The sequence below is a fragment of the Hemibagrus wyckioides genome, linkage group LG03 (assembly GCF_019097595.1).
Source record: "Hemibagrus wyckioides isolate EC202008001 linkage group LG03, SWU_Hwy_1.0, whole genome shotgun sequence".
NCBI classification, from domain to species: Eukaryota; Metazoa; Chordata; class Actinopteri; order Siluriformes; family Bagridae; genus Hemibagrus; species Hemibagrus wyckioides.
This window is the reverse complement of record NC_080712.1, coordinates 17637995-17657486: the sequence shown is the minus strand read 5'-3', so window position 1 is coordinate 17657486 and position 19492 is coordinate 17637995. Positions and strand designations below refer to the sequence as shown.

The 19492-nt window shown below is 38.3% G+C and overlaps 3 protein-coding genes across 3 annotated transcripts; 2 read left to right on the top strand and 1 right to left on the bottom strand.

The window, feature by feature from the left end:
• The first annotated feature begins 8703 nt into the window (after window positions 1-8703).
• On the top strand, window positions 8704-9923 carry LOC131349038 (DNA damage-inducible transcript 4 protein-like). The gene is made up of 2 exons (XM_058384354.1): window positions 8704-8873; window positions 8985-9923. Exons 1-2 carry the CDS (start codon window positions 8762-8764, stop codon window positions 9425-9427), a joined length of 555 nt encoding a protein of 184 aa, XP_058240337.1. The 5' UTR covers window positions 8704-8761; the 3' UTR covers window positions 9428-9923.
• A 417-nt stretch (window positions 9924-10340) lies between these two features.
• Window positions 10341-16833, bottom strand: dnajb12a (DnaJ heat shock protein family (Hsp40) member B12a). The gene is made up of 9 exons (XM_058384325.1): window positions 16669-16833; window positions 14828-15005; window positions 14553-14698; window positions 14242-14415; window positions 12671-12750; window positions 12344-12453; window positions 11463-11635; window positions 11191-11322; window positions 10341-10904 (listed from the first exon to the last, which is right to left on the bottom strand). The coding sequence occupies exons 1-8, from the start codon at window positions 16799-16801 to the stop codon at window positions 11198-11200; spliced, it is 1119 nt and encodes a 372-aa protein (XP_058240308.1). The 5' UTR covers window positions 16802-16833; the 3' UTR covers window positions 10341-10904; window positions 11191-11197.
• A 33-nt stretch (window positions 16834-16866) lies between these two features.
• Window positions 16867-18415, top strand: trmt2b (tRNA methyltransferase 2 homolog B). The gene has a single exon (XM_058384312.1). It carries the CDS (start codon window positions 16930-16932, stop codon window positions 18373-18375), a length of 1446 nt encoding a protein of 481 aa, XP_058240295.1. The 5' UTR covers window positions 16867-16929; the 3' UTR covers window positions 18376-18415.
• The last annotated feature ends 1077 nt before the right edge of the window (window positions 18416-19492 follow it).

The following is a 19492-nucleotide window of genomic DNA, read 5'->3' as shown; positions in this document are numbered from 1 at the left end:
TAAACATAAAGTATAACTAGCCAACATGTGCAAAGTGTTTTATTTGGGTCAACCTGTTTGATTTTTGGAATGGGGTTAAATCAGGTTTTAATTACAGTTTTTATATAATTATTGATGAAGTTACTAAAGTCCTGGAACTTTCTGAACTTTTTTTTTTTGAAATCATGCCACCATCACTGATTTCACTGGCCTTCTCTCATTTCTGTTCTTATGCCATTTTTTCCAGAATAGAATGGATTGACTATTGACTGCAGGCTGCCAGCTCAATCTTTATTCTCTCATCCTCTGAGGGAGAGACATCAATGTTTGGAGATGAGATTGTATTATATAGCATTGGAGGGGGCAGTTTCCCCTGCTCTCAGCACTTTCCACCATTGCTTTGCAGGGCCACTTCTGTCATTGATATTCTGCAGTGAAGACCAATACTATACTTAGTCACCCTGATTTCACCCTCCTTCAGTTGCAGTGAGATGCTGACACGTCTCTGATATCAATACCGTCTCATAGTCGATAAGTTCACACTGTTTCAATAGGCCTTTCTTCTTACAGCTTTTACAGCTTACATCTTAGTATTCTACTGCTGTCCAATAGCATCTGCTGTAAGTAGATGAATAAAATCAAACACAAAGCTATACGTTATACCTTAATATCCATATTATATATAATAGACTTAGCATGCATTCATCTTTGTGGAATGTAGTGCCATAGACCAGTTTGCCAAAATAATTGCAAAGTAAGATTAGATAGAATGTGCATCATGTTATGCTTGCTCTTCCACCGAATAAAGATCTTAGCATTGCAGTTCTTCTTCTTTTCTCTGTGCTGCTCTGAAAGAAACCAGGCTGCGATCAGAAGCCTGTGGGGAAACTGAGAATCGATCAAAGCTATATGTTGAACTATGTAAAAGCTGTATGTTGAACTATGTATTGCTGCAAAAACTGCAATTCTTCAGGGTTATAAAAGTGATTTTTTAAATTTTGTATCACAATCTAAATAAAGAGATCTAATGTGAGATTTAATGACTTTATATTTGTTTGTTTGATTTTTTTTTTTAAATAAAAACTCAGCATAGGATCTGGATAGATGTAAGACAACACAATTTAAGCCACTCCTAGAATGCAGCTTTTGTCTCGGTTTTAATAATTGATTCCACTGTTGCACCTTTCATGTAAATACAGCAAACTGTATTCCGAGGGCCGGTACGCTCTTAATTAAATAAAGCAATGGCTGCTCAGAGAATGAATGAAATCAAATCAATAATTCAGTCCACATGAAAAATGGACAATGCTAGGTTATATACAGTATGCCTCACTGTACTGCAACCCATTCCTTCCTCCCTCAGTAAAAAGGAATCTTTTTAAAAAATAAACGTAGGCTTGCTATCTTATAGCCATGTCATGTCCTGCCATTAATTTGGCTTTGGCTTGGTGCCTGAATTTGTTTAACGGCTAGACTTTCCATAAGTCAGGAGCATCTTCATTTTAAAGAACACAAGCGAACTGTCTTGATTTATTATTGCTGGAATTAAAACAGAGTGAACTATATTACTGTTTCTGCCATGGCAATACAGCTCCTCAAAACAGTTTTTATGTTTATGCCACACTGCAGCAAAAATGTTGCAATGTGGCACAGTGGTATGATTGTCTTACTAATTGACTGAAATATCACAATACATTAAAATCGTCAGCTGCATCCACGCTTTTTTTCCCCGCCACATTAACCTTAAGCCTGTACAAAGAGGTGCTGTGCAAAGTGTGGGAACTGAAAAAGAGAACATTGCCGCTCAGCAAGATTTATCCAGCATCACTTGTTTCTTCTGCACCTTTGGGAATTGGAATCCTCTCTAGCTCCTCCAGCCATAAATCAAACTGTAAATGGAACAATGTTTTAGCCAGTGACTAAGAGTACACATACAGACACAGAGGATAGAGAGAGAGAGAGAGAGAGAGAGTCACCTCTATTTAGGGCCACAGGTAAAAATTACACATCAAAACACAACACTAAGAGTTTGCTGAAGAGACACTTTAGTTTAATATTGCTCATATGTCATAACGTATACTTAAGTGTTGCTACAAACAAACATGGTATTTCCAAATGGCACCAAATAATTCAAATACATGCTGTTTCTATTTCATATTTTATACCGCTGTGTTTCATATTTGCCCCGTAAGTATGCAATTACAGAATGGAGAAAAGCAGCGGCAGCAAATAAAGGTTTCAAGACTTTCGGCCCATACCAAACACAAGCCTTCATGTTCTAAAAGCATGGTGTTTCTATGGATACGGACTACTCCATGCAGCCCTGGGACTCTCCTGCAGCACTCCCTCTACATTTGATTCAGCATCGCTCACTATTTAACACAACTCTTGCTATCAGCATCGAGGCCACATGCTCGATCACACAGACAATTCAGCTATTCTTCATGGCACAAGCAGAACCACAAGGAAAATGTCCCATATATTCAAAAAGGGTAAATGTGTTCAGTACAGCTAGCTGGAGCTGCTCTAAATGCAGGCTGAGGTGAACAGGCATGTGACGGATCAGTAAGAGCTTGTAGTTGCAATGTATTTAACATGTTGGCCTTTAGTTATTACAAATATAGACTCTGTTGCATCAGTTTTGTTAATAACTCTAGAAGTATACATATGCCTGTGCAGTTAGAAGACCAATTACAACAAAACCTAAAAAGTGTTTGTTTAACAAATATAATAGCCTACGAATGCCTCCTAGTGTACACTTTTGTTATTACACACACACACACACACATATATATATATATTATATATATATATATATATATATATATATATATATATATATATATATATATATATATATATATATATATATAATTTATTTCTAACCTCATGTTGCTAACTGTTCAGTAATCAGTAACAGTAATCACCACAAGCAAATGAATTCATTTACAAGCAAAAGTCTAAACAGAAAAATAATCATTTTGTTTTTTGTTTTGAGCTTACATGGTTCACTTAATACATACATACACTGCTCAAAAAAAATTAAAGGAACACTTTGAACACATGCTGGATATCTATACTGATATGGACTGGGTAATATGTTAGGAACAAAAAATATGCCACATCATTTGATAGAAATGAAAGTTATCAACCTAGAGAGGGCTGAATTCAAAGACACCCCGAAAATCAAAGTGACAAAATGATGCAGCAGGCTAGTCCATTTTGCTGAAATTTCATTGCAGCAACTCATAATGGTACTCAGTAGTTTGTATGGCCCCCACGTGCTTGTATGCATGCCTGACAACACCAGGGCACGCTCCTAATTAGACGACAGATTGTGTCCTGGGGTTTTTCCTTCCCAATCTGGACCAGGATATCACTAAGCTCCTGGATAGTCTGAGGTGCAACCTGGCGGCATCGGATGGACCAAAACATAATGTCCCAGAGATATTCTATTGGATTTAGGTCAGGCGAGCGTAGGGGCCATTCAATGGTAGGAACTGCCTGCATAATCTCGCCACATGAGGCTGGGCATTATCGTGCACCAGGAGGAACCCAGGACCCACTGCACCAGCTTAGGGTCTGACGATGAGTCCAAGGATTTCATTCTGATACCTAATGGCAGTCAGGGTACCAGTGTCTAGCCTGTAGAGGTCTGTGCCTCCCCAGACCATCACTGACCCACCACCAAACCGGTCATGGTGAACGATGTTACAGGCAACATAACATTCTCCACGGCTTCTCCAGACCCTTTCACGTCTGTCACATGTGCTTAGGGTGAACCAGCTCTCATTTGTGAAAAGCACAGGGTGCCAGTGGCAGACCTGCCACCTCTGGTGTTCATTGGCAAATGCCAATGAGCTCCACAGTTCTGGGCAGCGAGCACAGGGCCCGCGAGAGGACTTTGGGCCCTCAGGCAACCCTCATGAAGTCTGTTTCTGATTGTTTGGTCAGTGCTCATCCTGTTCCTCCTTGCACAAAGGAGTAGATACCGGTCCTGCTGATTGGTTAAGGACCTTCTACGGCCCTGTCCAGCTCTACTAGAGTAACTGCCTGTCTCCTGTAATCTCCTCCATGCTCTTGAGACTGTGCTGGGAGACACAGCAAACCTTCTGGCAATGGCACATATTGATGTGCCATCCTGGAGGAGTTGGACTGCCTGTGCAACCTCCGTAGGGTCCAGGTTTTGCCTCATGCTACCAGTGGTGACACTGACCCAAGCCAAATGCAAAACTAGTGAAAAACAGTCAGAAAAGATGAGTAGGGAAAAAAATGTCAGTGGCCTCCACCTGTAAAACCATTCCTGTTTTGGGGTCATCTCATTGTTGCCCATCTAGTGTACCCGTTGTTAATTTCATTAACACCAAAGCAGCTAAAAATGATTAACAATTCCCTCTGCTACTTAACTGAGCAGATCAATATCCCAGGACTTATAATATTGACTTGATGCTATACTCTGATTAAAAAGTGTTCCTTTATTTTTTATTTTTTTTTGAGCAGTGTACATATATTAAACAACAGAAAGCATCACTGCTTAACTACACAAAAATAAACATCACCACCACCACCACCAACAAAATGACGTAATAATGTTAATCTCACCACAAACACTCCATAATTCTCTGTAAAATAGTACAATCTAACATCTAATATTTTGCTGTATAACATACGGTCAATATGCTTTATGGAAAAATACAGAGCTATTTATTAAGCAATAGCCTACTGATCTGGTCACATTTGTGCACAGTCAGCACCAAAATGACTACATATAATTACATATAACATTACATATAATAAACATAAAGATAAATTTGAACCAATTTATTTTTAAATTGTGTACAGGAACATGTGGCATGTGGACACAATTTACACATTTTCTAAGGGCCATGTCCAGCATGATGATGCACCATGTTACAAAGCAATGGTCATGCCAAACTGGTTTCATAAACATGACAATGAGTTTAATGATGTTCAGTGGCCTTCCCAGTCAGCAGATCTGAAACCAATTAAACATATTTAAGATGTGGTAAAAGAAAAAACTCAAAACAAAGAAAAAGTGTTTTAATTTTTCATATATACATTGCAGCACCATGGCACATTTTTTCTTTGCATATCCCAGCTTGTTAGGAAATTGGTGTCAGAGCACAAGGTCAGCCATTATACAACGTCCCTAGAGCAGAGTTAAGGAAGGACCTTGCTGAGAGAGAGAGAGAGAGAGAGAGAGAGAGAGAGAGAGAGAGAATAAAGTATACATTCTATTTCATTTTATTATACAAATAATAAAAAACTTATATTTTACATGTACTATAACATTAAGAATATTGATCAGACAGTAATTTGAGTCACTCTTTTTCTGTGGTTGGATCTCCAGTCACATTCTAGTGGTCAAACATTACTGTAGGTATAGCAAAAAAGAAATATAAAGTAAAGTAGAAAATGATCAGAGTGCTTTTTTATGATATTCATTGTTTATTATAAAGAGCATCAGTTCTTTCACTTGTGCTTTATTTGACAAGAGTTAATTGTGTAATAATAATGCATGTTTAGCATATTGTTGTTGTTGATTATGTTGTTTTTGTTTAATTCATCAGGTCTTCACAAGGCCAGAGAATTCACTGGATTGGATGCCAGTCTAACACAGGGCACCATACACACACATTTACTTTTAGGAGCAATTTATAGTATCCAAATCCTTCCCCACATATTTTGGACAAAGGGAGAAGTCCAGAGAATGCAGAGGAAACCCATGTGAACATAGGGAATGCATGCAAAACTACACAAAGACAATAACCCTATGCTTAGGATTGAACCTAAGACTCTGTGGCAGCTGTGGGACTGGATTAGCATATATTGCAATACCATACCTGCAGTACGGTGTAGCTTTATAAATTAATCTGAAAGTTTATGCACCATTATAACAAGTTTGCATGTGTTTTAACTATATGGACATTAAATGTATTATGAAGGTAAACAATAAATTGAAATGACTGAAGGGTTACTGATAAAATAATAATAAAAAACCCCCACAGAAATTAAGGTATAGTGTTAATTTGTAGTCCATAGCTATCCAGATAGTTCATCCAGAGGAAATGTGATACTAGGTAATTACTGCTCAAGGCTCCGTAACTGCTCCTTAGTTAAAAGTGAAGTCTTACTAACATACTTAATATGTAAGTAACTAGTAGTTCTCCAATCAACAGTTAATTGGAGTAACATAAGTGTAAATGAAGTACTTCTCATCTGTTCCTGCTTAGTTCCTGCATAGTTAACTAGGTTTTGTAACAGTATCATAATGTGTGTCTCTTTCTTAATATATCTACTTCCTCATCTTACCACTTAAAGCGCACAAATAAATAAATATACAAACAAACCTCTGACTAGTCACAGTAGGAGATTAGCACTATAAGCTGAAGATAAATAAACCGTCTTTACTCATAATTGGAAATGATAGCAAAATTTAACCGAGATACTAAAACAATTAATCAGAAATCAAAATATAATAGAATTAACTGATGTTTTAGATCCCTTCTCTAATTACAACCTCTGTTGTGGAGTAGCTTATTTATTCTCTCTCTCTCTCTCTCTCTCTCTTTTGTATGCTTATTTATTTGAATGAATTTATATTGCGTTCATGAGCAAGAGTGTGGTTTGGTTTTCTTTTTTATAAGACGATAAATTACATTGTTGTTTATGGGGTTTTTTTCAACACAGTGGTGCTATAGTTTTGCATGTTGCTAATATGCAATAAGTTATTGATTATTTATTTATTTACTTGCTTGCTTGCTTGCTTACTTACTTACTTATTTAATTTTCTTTTTTTTCATTTTGTATAATGTAAGTATTGGCATGCTTATTTATTTGGATTTGTAATTTAGTTTATTGGAAGTGTCAAATAAATGGTATTTGATATTCAAATTCTCTCTCTCTCCCTCTCTCTTTCTCTCTCCCTCCCCTTCTCTCTCCCACACACACACAGGAAGGAGAAAACACTGACATGAGGACACACAAAATGGCCACGCGGACCAAACCCTAGGGTCCCACAATGGATTTATGAGGCTGCCAGGGTGTCACTTGCTGAATATTTACACTTTATTTCCTGCAACTGCTGTGGGATCTTTTCTCTCTCCTTCAGATCTCACTGAAACAGAAGTTTAAAGGACAGATATAATGGCTGGGTCCAGCAGGATTATCTTTAACATCAGTGAATTGGATAGCTAATGCTAGCTAGAATGTTGGTTTAGATACAGGCTACTTAATTATTATTTGCTTAGATTGAGAACAAAATGTAAATATCAACAAGGCAGAATCTAACATGAAACTGGATCCAAGACACCAAAAAATAACCATTTATTAAATTATATTAAAAGTTAGCTCATTTCCGGGGCCGCTGACCCCCAACGGCGACTGTGCTTCTGCTTCAAACAAAGGACTCAAGAGTTATGAAACAAGTCTACAGAATGAACATTTATTTCGGAAAAAAGCCACCAAGACTCAAGTTTCCAAGAGTCTTGGTGGCTTTTTTCCGAAATAAATGTTCATTCTGTAGACTTGTTTCATTCAATGTGATATTGAAATGATTTATAATTTATATCATATGGAGTCTGTAGCTTCGCCAACACGATCCCATTCGGCGGTTAGGTTTTATTTAGCTATGTGTATCTACCATTTCAGACTTGTTTTCCTCACTATAGGCTATATCTGCAGTTTGGTTTCACTAAATACGTGGCTGCATTGTTTTACGACTTTAATTTGAAACTTCTCCTACAGGAATAATTCTTAATATTTATAATTAGCAGACTATTATTTCACAATTAAACCTCGAGCAGGAGTTGAGATGTTATGTTACTGTTAGGCTCGAGCTGCGTACGTGACATTTTTGGAGTTGACCCAAATTTGGTGAGAGAGTGGAGGAGGGGCGGGGTCACGTTGAACCAACGGTTTCAAAAGACCGTGGAATTCCAGTAGAGTGGAACGCGGTGCACGTGCTCTGGACGCTGATTGGCCGAGACCTGTGACTAGAAAAAGATCCGCGAAAGAAACGCAGCAAACAAAATGGCTCTGGAATGAATGGTGTAGGGAGTCGCTACTAAGTTAGTGGATAAAGTACCAACAAAAGTCGTTTTCACGTCTACACTGACGTTTATTAATAAATCAGTCGCTTCTCATTAATCACGTATCATAAGCAAACACTTAAAAGTGCATATAAAGGTTTTAGTTTAAGAATACCGAGTGAGAATTTTCACAAATGACTAATTTTCACATGCATTATTGTATGCATTCATTTTCACAGGTTACTTAAAGGACTTATTTAATTAGATAGATAGATACGTAATACTTAGATAATTCATCTGACCTGAGAGACTATAGTTTAGTTTAGTCATTAAAAACAACACTATTTTTTAGCTATGTATTTGGTCAGCCGTCACCACAGCACTGAATCAAACGCGCTAGACCTAGTACATTACGTTTCATCATCTTTTGTCTGTTTATTTCACATTTGGGGCCAAAAGGTGTTGTTTACTTCACCCCTAAATCACCAGCCATACACACCTCAACCCCCACCCCGGAAGCGGGGATCGTAAACTGACCAGTCCTAACAGCCGAAGGCATTTGTGGTGGAGGTGAAACGCTGAGAACGTGCCCTAAACCCTGATTGGCTATGAAAGTGTAAGAGGGCGGTGTTACCCAGCACTGGGTATAAATACCACTTGGCCGCGTCTTAGAGTTTGTGAGCTTTTTTTGGTCTGCTCACAATTTCCAGCCTGGTTTTCACTCCTTTATCATGGACTACTCACAAACTGAGTCTGGTGTTTCAAAACGCCTTTCATGGGGAAAAGTCGTCGATAAACTGCTCCATCATGCCGATAACACAAAAGCAACGAAAAGAGATTCAGGTAAGCTGAATGATCCTCAGGTTTACGCTGTGTCTATGGGGTTATATAGTACACCGTCTGCTTAAATATTTTCAGTATACTTGAATTCTAAGTTCAATTCTATATTTTCAGGGTGTTTATCGGTGCTTTCCATGGACGATGACCCGTTTGAAGAGGCTCTGTGTACGGAGACGGTGGCCAATGTGTCCGATCTCCTGAATGAGAGCAGTGCTGAGCTCCTCGGCTCCTCCAGACTGGTGGTTCCTCATCTGCTACTGGAGAGGATCGGTCAGGAGCTGCTGCAGCTGGCGGCCACTGAACCCTGCGGTCTCAGAGGAGCCATCGTCGATGTGTGTGTGGACAACAGCAAGAGTCATCAGAGTGTGGGACAGATATCTGTGGACCCTGATATTGTTCCAACTTTTCATCTGACCTTTTTACTGCGGCTGGATCTTGGAGGACTGTGGCCAAAATTCACGAGTAGACTCAGTAATTCAGTGAAAATGAGCCCAGGCTTTACAGTGGTCAAAAGGAAACTGTACAGCTCTGAGGAAGTGTATGTGGAAGAACTATGACCTGAAGATGGCACTTCTATTGAACATTACTCTTACTAAGAGTTGTAGGCAAACTCTACTTGAAAACTCTTGGCAGTTTATTTTCTTATTTAAAATAAGACAAACGTGTATGGGTTTTACTATACAATTTAAGCTATAGGGCAAGCTTACTAGTTTTAACAATTTACAATCTAGTCCTTAAAATACCCATTACTCAGCTAATGGCAACTAAAAATATATGCAACTACCTCAGGGAGGGGGAGAATTTTATAATTGTGCCTGTGTAATTCTAGAAAATACTTAAATGTTTGCACAAATGAAATTTGCACTACTTTTATGTGATGAAGTTTACAAATGATTAAGTATTTTCATCCTCAGCAGATGAGAAACATTTGTTTAAAGTACTGAATCTGAACTTACTGCAAAAGATTTGCATACTCATATTTTTTTAATTTATACACCCATATATTTGGGCTTTTTGTATAAATAAAACTACAGAATGATGACAAACCAAAGTTTCTGTGCTTCTTTCCAATGATTATTTGATGGATGATTGTTTGTTGGATTATCTCGCACACACATTGGGGTGGTAATAGCTCAAGTGGTTAACACTCTGGGTCGTTGATCGCGGTTCAAGCCCTAGCACCGGCACTGTTGGGCCCTTGAGCAAGGCCCCTATCCCATCCTGCTCCATGGGTGCTGCATCATGGCTGACCCCTGCGCTCTGACCCCAACCCCCAAGGATAGGATATGTGAAGAAAGAATTTCACTGTGCAGTAATGTATACGTCACAAAGACAACTTATCACACATTAGACCTTTATGCTTATAAACTTACATGGCTTTACTAACTTTTTTTTTAAAATTAACATATTGCACTCAACAATAGCTGAGTTTGAGAAGCAGAACAACTATAATTAAATGACACACAGGAATAGGTGATTTAAATTTTAATAAATACAGGGCAAATCTCTTCATTAATCTCAACAGCTTCTTTAAAAAAAAAAAAACAACAACAGGCAATCAACAGTGAAGAATTAAATAACAAATAGCAACATTTCAAATAAGTGAATTTCTTGCTGTTCAAACAATACTAAAATCTGATTTGGCTCAGATAACCCAAATAATGGGATACTAAGAATTGCTTAACAGAAAAGTGGGGTGTATGGACAGGTGAGAGAAAGGCATTAAGCTTTAATCATAACTTACCATTTGGAAAATACCCATTTGCTGACGTTTCACATTCATTAAGCATCACCAATTACTTTCATGTAAGCACAATTAAGCATTAGTGCTGTTTTTCAGACCTTAGCAAGAGCTATTCAATGATGTCCCACTTCACCATCATTATGGGAGAGAGGAAAGACAAAGTTGCTTGCTACTGCAAGGAGATAGAACATTTTTGTTTTGTTTTTTTCTTGAACTGGTGCGAATTCCCACTCTACTTTTAGTGAAAGTTTGGTAAGTTTGTTGTTGGTCACCTTCAAATATGGACCATCCTAAAAAAAAAAGTCATAAAAACATGCATATGTCAACACAGACGAGTATGCCTTTTTTTCTCTCAACGAAATCGCAAACTTCTTGAAAACTTTCTGAAGACTCCCATGACTGTTACAAAGCACTCCTTTAATAAATGTTAAACACCTCCTTATAGAAACCTTAACAATTATATTTTCTTATTTCTTACACATATTTTATCTTGTAATTTTAGCCTTAGACTATGTGAGGCGAGAGAGACAGTCGTCAACAACGACTGACATATATATATATATACATAAAACTTACTTGTTTTTCAGTGTCCATGTAAAAGGACTTGAATGTCTGACAGCTTCGAACAACTGGGTGTACCCATCTTCTGGGCCCTTTGGTATAAGTCTGAATCTCCAAAATACCGTGCCCGATACAACAGTCCTTCCTCTGCAATACAAAACAAGTTCAAATATTCAGTACTGAAGATAATGTGTGTTGACTATGATGGCTGTCCAGATGATATGACACTTGGTTTGGCTCTACATGCTATGGTACACAACTGCAATGCAATTAAAGGCTTCACTCACTCTGTTGCTTTTCCTTCCAGCAGTTATTTCGAAGGTTTGAAATGTAGTCATCCTCCACACTTTGCTCAATACTCCTAAGATGCTTTCCAGTATATTCTTCTGAGAAGCGGTCACCCACATAGTAAGGCACCTTCAGATTAGCTGTTTGCCGCCTGTTCGTGTGCCCTGAGGATCTGCAGAATAAGAAACGTTTCATACAGGATATACAGTGGGGTCCGTAAGTCTACTACAATAAAATCTGGGATTTATTTTCTTTTTCTTTTCTTTTCTTTTCTTTTCTTTTCTTTTCTTTTCTTTTCAAACAACATATAAGGTTCGAGAATTTGGAAATATTTAAAACAAAGAAAGTAAATGTTCGATATCTTTAATAATAATAATAAAGTTCAAGATTTTGCAGTATTTCTAGGTCTCTATTTAAATGTGAGCAATTGTGTGATATTGGTGTTAACTGTTAACTGCTTTGCACAAAAGCTCAGATTTTCCTCATGCCTAATTCTATGAAAGCTTGTGTTTAGATGAATAAAATGGATCATAAGGTTTTGGCACAAACTTGTGGAGTCCAGCTCGAGTACACACTGTCATTAAAGTATAAATGGGACAAACCAAAAATACTAAGAACTATACTCTGAAATTTATGTAAATGTGTGTAAGTAAATCATGCAAGTTCATGTCAAAAATTTGTAATAAAAAATGTTGTATTAAATTAGAAAATAATGCAAAATAGAAGCATTTTCACTAGTGCTATAAAAATGTTTGGCTCCTCCTGTATATTATATTGAGGTTGAACATTTCCTAATATGTAGTTTGCCAAATCTTAGTATCTAAAACGAAAGTGAGTCAGAAGAGTTTGCTGTTGAAATGTAAGACGTGCGCAGACTCACGGCCTGAGGCTTAGACTGTATGGAGGGCTGGACACCATCAACTGGCTTAGAGCTGAAACTATAATGAGGATGAGGATGGGCATCAGCTGAACAAACAGAGCAAGGCTTCCCTGATTGTAGAAAAAAAGTAATAAAGCAGAATCTGTTAAACATCACCTGATTCTTAGTGTTAATTAATCACTTAGTTAATTAATGTAGTGTTACATGGCGTTATATAATTATGTGAACATAAAAAAACCACCACTAGCCTTGAAATAAACTAGGCAAAATGCTCTAAATGCGCTACATACACAGCATGTTTCCTCAGAGGCTAGAAATAGCACTTACATCTCTCCGTTGTTCTCTTTGTTCATGCCGATGGTTATGTCCAAATCTCATCCTGCCATTACTATAAACATGGACATTACCTGGAAGAAGGGAAAAGATTCATGAGGCAAACACCTGAAATCATTTCTCGGATATGAGAGTGCTCTACATGTGCAGACCTGCCAGGCCTGAAGAGGAAATGTGCATGGTTCTGTCAGGAAGCTGGGGTGGGGCCAAAAACTCAGCAAAGAGGACAAAAAATACTCCAAAAGAATATGTTTTAGATTTAATCCATTTACCAACCACTTGTCTAATATCCCTGATATAACTGCAAATGTTGCTCTGCTGAATGTGTGCATGAGCAAAGGAAGAGCTTGACTGGTGTGCATGAACAAAGGAAGCTAGGTTTAATCACTTTCTAGTGTTAGATCTGAAACATTACTGTAGGCGTATATAATTTTTTCTCTCTGTCAATTATTTTCTTTAAATCAAAAGCCTAGACCTTTTCAGTGATGTAAAAAAATGATAAATAATAAATAAAGAATGTTAAATGATATTGACTATATGCATCTATCCATTTTCTGTATTGATTACCGTACACAAGGTCACAGGGAACCTGGGGCCTCTCTCAGGAGACTCGAGGCATTCTGCACTCAAACACCAATTCACAGACTACAGACAAAACACCTAAGAATCTGTCACTAATTGCAGATACATGTTGCAGGGTTCATCTGAGAGAAAGCTGATGAAGACGACTACTCTTCGGGCAAGTTTGTGAGTGTGTGAACTCGTACTGGATTACTGATAAAATGGGTCTGCACATGCACAGGAAACACGTAACACAAGTCAACAAACAGCTATGTAAAACTGTTTTGCTTCCACTATCATACTCTTCAACATTATAACCTATAATTAGGCTTTTAGATTCTTAAGATAATACCATCATTCTTCTGTATTTTTTTTTTTTTACAAATATGAAAACAAATTGTCACAGAAATCAAATGTGAACATCCAGGATGATAAATCACTATGGTGCCATTAGGGCTGGGTGATAAAATAATTATCATATATTTATTGATTATTATCTACCTTCCCTTCTACCATTTGCTACCAGTGCTAAAAATATAAACAACACACTCACAGTGAAGCATTATATCATCCTAATAGTACGACTCTCATCTGACATCTTTGAGCACACTAGATAATGCTTAGAAATTTGCTCAGACAACATGTCACACTTGATGTAGCTTGATGGTTTTTCTGGTCACAATCCAAGCATTTAAACATCTCTGCTTAGTAATAGTAACAAGAAATAGATCGCATGTAAATATTAGCCTAATTCTTTGTGAAGGGCCCACAAGGTGTAGATTTTATTTTCCATTATAATTACAGTGAGAGTGTTATGTTGTTATGTGTTGTACAGTGTGCGGTGTGACGTTAGGCTATTTTCTTTTTCATGCCAACACAAAACATGCTCTAGGGAGTGTTTTTCCAGGTAAAAATGGTACAATGTCTGTTAGTTCTTTCCCTTATGCAGTGTGAAAGGTCATCAGATGCTATAGAATATAGAGAATATCCGACTGTTCACTTACTAGATGGGAATCCACCTCCAAAGAACATGTTGAAGAGATCTTCTGGCGAAATATCTGCCTCAAAGCCATGATGAGAATGGCCATGACGTGACTGGTGAACTTTCTCTTCTCCATAAAGGTCGTACTGCTTCCTCTTTTCTGTGTTACTAAGAACGGCATATGCATTCCCGATAGCTACAAACAAAAGTTAATAATAATGGAAAAATAAGTTATTGGAACTTGCTTATGCTTAATATCATTGAACGCATGTGTTGTGAATGCCGATTACATTTTATTCGAATGTAGAAGCTGAGCATTTCAACATGACATACCTTTAAATGCCTCTGTAGCACCCGGAGCGTGATTTTTATCCGGATGGAATTTCAAAGCCAGTTTTCTGTAAGCTTTTTTCAGATCGTCATCAGAGACATCTTTACTGACTCCCAGAATCTCATAATAGTTTTTGCATTTCTTTATCCTAGTCATAGTAAAGGAATGTTACAAAACCGAAACATTACCAGCCACCAGCACAGTGTCACAGTTATTCATATGATTTTTAAAACATCTTTTATAGCCAAAGATGATGTGTGGTCAAAAGTAAACACACTGTTTGACTGCATCCAGCTGTTCTTCTGTATAGGACTTGGCTCCGTCTGTGGCGCTGTCTTCTGATGTCTCCTCTCCAGCACTGGTTGCTCGGTGTCGAACTCCACTGCGCTCGTTTTCTCCACAGTTATTATTACTGCCATGTGGATTTCCATTCAGAGCTATAGACTCTAATAACCCTAAAATGACAAGTTGAGGAAAAAAGATTTGTGTCAGTCTTGTATCCTATTTATATTTACAGATAATATTTACATACTGTATTTATAATATATTCTTGTATCTGTCAATCTTGTGTCATATTGACAAGTCAACCTGCAAGCAAATCTAAATGAAACACACTGAGAAACCAGGTTATGTACATCCAACTAAACAGTAACATGCTGCACTTCAGAAGAGTGTACAAGTAGCTGCGTACATCAGAATCAGCTTTATTACCAAGTATGTTTAAGCACACATATGGAATTTGGCTTTGGCGGCAGGAGCTCCAGTGTAGAAGAAAGTACAGACATAGTGCAAACATACATGTTAGTGCAGACATAGTAGAGAGAAAAACAAGACAGCCCTGACCCATCATGCATTGTGTATTCTGACACCTTTCTATCAGAACCAGCTCGTCTGTTGGATCGGATCACACGGGCCAGCCTTCACTCCCTCGTGAATCAGTGAGCCTTGGCCGTCCATGACCCTGTCGCCGGTTCACCACTGTTCCTTCCTTGGACCACTTTTGATAGATACTGACCACTGCAGACCGGGAACACCCCAAAGAGCTGCAGTTTTGGAGATGCTCTGATCCAGTCGTCTAGCCATCACAATTTGGCCCTTCATCAAACTCTCTCAAATCCTTACGTTTGTCCATTTTTCTTGCTTCTAACGCATCAACTTTGAGGACAAAATGTTCACTAGCTGCCTAATATATCCCACCCACTAACAGGTGCCATGATGAGGAGATAATCAGTGTTATTCACTTCACCTCGCACTGCTCATAATGTTACGCCTGATCGGTGTATACATATTTGTTATTTGCATTACAAATGTCCAGATTCTATATGTGTGTCATATGTGATGAACAGTGTATAATTATGAATATTTTCACTGTTCAGGCTGAATATATTCTGCGGTGGGAAAAAAACCCCGAAACTATTCTTGTGTCTATATGTACCACACAGAATGGATCAACATCGCACAGCTTCAGCAAATTAATTGTCTATCACGTCGTTTCAACCTCATCTCACAGAGCTGAGATTTGGGGGATGTGAAAGCCACATGAAGTACCAAGAAAATGTTCCTCAGCTCATAAAACTGCTATTTCCGGCCTGTACTGTTTACATCAAACAGGATGGCTCAGAGCACTCACCTTGTTTACACCAAATTCAGATGATGCAAAATGAAGCCTAGGCTTAATCACCCTTCAGGATATGCAGCATTGCTATAAACTGGCATATGCGCTCTCAAAAAGCTATTAAATGTTGGTTATACTAAACACCGCAGTCACGTGACCCTGCTGGACCCTACAGTTTATCTAGGAAAGCGGTGTCGCAAATAATTCACTGACAATTCCGGGTATAGGGAGCTTCAATAAACTATGCACCACTAGCACAGCAGCTTAGCTTGATTATTATTATTATTGGCTGTTGTTGACATACCGAAAAATACTGGAGATCATGTCATAACATTGCAGAAAGAAGAACACCTGTGATGTCTAAAGGTCAAGACATATAGGGTTATACACAATAACAGGTTAGACTAGCTAGATGCTAATGATACTGGTTAACGTTAGCCAGCGGGTTAGCTCACAGGCGTTAGCGACAGATTTGACAGCGTAATAAAAACAAATTCACTCACGTTGTGCCTTCTGTGTGGGAAACAATTTCTGTGCCTTCTCCAGGAATCTTCGAGCTCTGTCGGTCTGATTGTCCCGAAGCGCAGAGATCGATATTTCTATGCAGCGTTCCGCTTCGTCCTTGTTTGATTCCATTGCGACAGCGGAACTGAACTGGCTTTTAGGCGCCGCATAATGACGTGACCAAAAAACCTGACGCTGACATTTTGCGTCACGGCTTTGCCAGCGTGAGGACAGCGGAATAAGTCCGTGTAGAAAACTCAATGATCTCTATGATCAGTAAAATGCACCCGAATAAGATGTTGCAAGCAGTGTTAAAATGTGCCGGGGATCTGCTAAACGTCTCTGGAAGCCATGCAACACTACGCCGCTGTTTTGCGTGTGCAAGCACTACTGGAAAGAGGAGAAAACAGAAATCCTGGCTTTCAGGTGAAGAAGCTGTGTCGCTGGAGGAAAGACTAGCTGACACTGTCACCCCTTTGTGGAGACTGAGTTATGAGGAGCAGCTTCAGTGGAAACAGGAGCAACAGCACAAAATCTTACTTCAGATGACAAATCACCTGGCACAGGACTCATCTCTTACATCCAGTAAAGGAGAGCTCCCTTTCCCTGTTTTGCCCATAGTGCCTTCACCAGTGAGGGATGGCTACCGCAATAAATCCACCTTCTCCGTCAACAAAGGAGTAGATGGAGATCCGAAAACTGTAGGATTTTACATCGGCACTGGAAAAGGTAGAAACATTGTCTGTGTTCATGGGGACCATCTTCTTAACATGCCATCAAAGCACAAACTGGTGGGAAGGTGCTATGAGGATTTTATACGTGCATCACCATTGAAACCATGCATTTTGTTTCATGATGGAGGACACTGGAGAGAAATTACAGTGAGAACAAACTCTGCTGGTAACACAATGGCCATAGTATATTTCCATCCACAAAACCTAAGTCCCAGTGAGACTGATGTCCATAAAGAATCTCTAGTAGAATACTTCACCAAAGGCCCAGGAACAGTTTGCCAACTGGACTCCCTTTATTTTCAAGAAAGCACCATGACACGATGCAGTCATGAAGATTCTCCTTACCAGCTGCTGTATGGGAAACCTCATATCTACGAGGAGATCCTTGGCTTCAAGTTCCGTATCTCTGCTGATTCCTTCTTTCAGGTGAACAGGAGTGCAGCAGAGGCCCTGTACATGACTGTAGGAAAGCTGAATGAAGCCAATGAACAGGGAACTCTACTGGATGTGTGCTGTGGTACAGGAGCTATTGGCATTTCATTATCCCCAAGACTGAAGAAAGTCATTGGTGTCGAACTGATTGAGCAGGCTGTAGAGGATGCGAAATATAACGCTGCACTAAATGGTATTCAGAACTGTGAATTTCTGTCAGGAAAAGCAGAGGTTGTTCTTCCTAAACTGATACCCACAATGCACTTTGAGGGAGCACTCACAGCTGTTGTGAATCCATCCAGGGCAGGCCTGCATTACAGAGTGATCCGAGCTCTGCGTAATAATGATAACCTACAAAGACTTATCTATATATCCTGCAAGCCAGAAGGAGAAGCGATGCGTAATTTCCAGGAGCTTTGCGGAAAGACAGATTTAAAGAGAAAGATCACTGGAAAGGCCTTTACACCAACGCTTGCTGTTCCTGTGGACATGTTTCCACACACACCTCACTGTGAACTGGTGCTTGTTTTGGAACGATAAGCATAAGTGTAATAAATTTGGAAGAACTTCTATAACATAACATGTATCATTTGATTGTTACTGGTGTCACCTAGAGAGGTTTAGAATCTGCTCAAATTTAGAGGAAAATCCCCAGTCTGTTTAGTGGCCAAGGCTCTGTGAACAAAATAAAATAAGATTAAAACAGAAGAAACCACATCCAAATAATCATGACACAAATGTCTTTCTATAAGTTTATCAATCATGTTTAATGAAGACAGCTACAAAGAAAGCTCCTGCTCTTAGACTAAGATGGAATAAAAAGAGATGCTTCCTGTTTAGTAGTTGAATAAGTTATTACATTTTCCAGACAACTCATTCAGGATGGATATGGCTTAGATAAGGCAACAACTGTACCTATATGTAACAGTTAAATTGTTAACAAATATAGCTGGAAAATGCTCAGTTGTTTTAACTTTACCAGTAAAAGGTGTACACTTCTCAAATCAATTTTTCCCATAGTTTGGTTTTTACATCAGTGTTTTAAATATACACTCTGTGGGATGGGATTAGCTGATTAATTATTTGTGATGAAGCTGACCAAATGAATTGACCAAAATGAACTGTATAGAACCATGTTTATAAATAATTTATGAATAATTTTGTAATCTGTATTGATTCATATAATATAACATAATTACAACAATTTAACATAATTGAACATTAAAATTTAAAATTTAATTTAAAACTTTTTTAACTGTTCAAGTTTATTCCAGGTAAAGGTCAGTGGCAAATGTTACTTGTTTCACTGTTCAGTTAATAAATTTTTTTTTTTCTCAGTGTGTACAGATTAGGCAAACCGATGCATGAGCCAAGAGATTCAGTGATAGAAGGGTGGAAAGTTTTAACTTGTGTAATCAATAGACACCGCAATAGTTCAGGACATTTCAGGGACATCGTTGTTAATCTTTGATATGATTTGCGTCTTTGGTGACACAGCATTTTGAAAAAGAATCTAGAAGGGGTTATTCATGCCTCCGTATTTGAAAAATAATATTTTTAAGATGTTTAACAATCTTGAGCACTGACACAAATTATTAATACATGCATTACAATATTAAGCCTAAACCTCCCTTTCGTATTTCAAAATGGCAATCAT